This window comes from Eimeria mitis, genomic scaffold (assembly GCF_000499745.2).
Source record: "Eimeria mitis Houghton genomic scaffold, Emh_scaff3162, whole genome shotgun sequence".
Taxonomy (NCBI): Eukaryota; Apicomplexa; class Conoidasida; order Eucoccidiorida; family Eimeriidae; genus Eimeria; species Eimeria mitis.
In genome coordinates, this window is record NW_013571504.1 from 1 (window position 1) to 528 (window position 528).

At 28.4% G+C, this 528-nt stretch overlaps 1 protein-coding gene across 1 annotated transcript in view; it reads right to left on the minus strand.

Annotated features, from left to right (window-relative positions):
* Window positions 1-349: 349 nt before the first annotated feature.
* The window catches only part of EMH_0062800 (uncharacterized protein), a gene marked incomplete at both ends in the record, with an annotated part of 2,253 nt that continues 2,074 nt past the window's right edge, over window positions 350-528 (minus strand). The window contains one exon of the mRNA XM_013498074.1: window positions 350-399. Within this exon, the coding sequence (XP_013353528.1) occupies window positions 350-399 (50 nt within the window). The remainder of the gene's footprint in view (window positions 400-528) is intronic.

The window sequence follows — 528 nt, forward strand, 5'->3', positions numbered from 1 at the left end:
TATATATATATATATATATATATATATATTTATGTTCTCACTGCGAAAGGGTTGCGCTTTCCTTGCTCTGGCTCTTTTGAATACATTGGTTTGATCTATGATAACATTTCTGGGTATTTGTTTGTTGGTGACGAAATTAATTAAAAAATTAAAAACTTCAGTTGCTGTAGACATGAGCTCTTCCCACCTATTGGCGTAGTTTGCTTGTCTCTTTAGCCCCATAACTTTCATTTGATCTATTACTGCGTTTGTACCGAGTATAATATATGATTTTTTCGGGTGTATAGACACCTCACGATCTATCCAATATGTTTTACCGCATGCAGGTAAACCACACATCATTATAAATTCACATTCTGATACACTTGATGGATGCTCTACGGGATTCGCTAACAACTCCTGTATACACACACACAAAATATATAGTTTATATAATATTATACATATTTATTTACATTAATATATGAATATATATATATATATATATATATATATATATATATATATATATATATATATATATATATA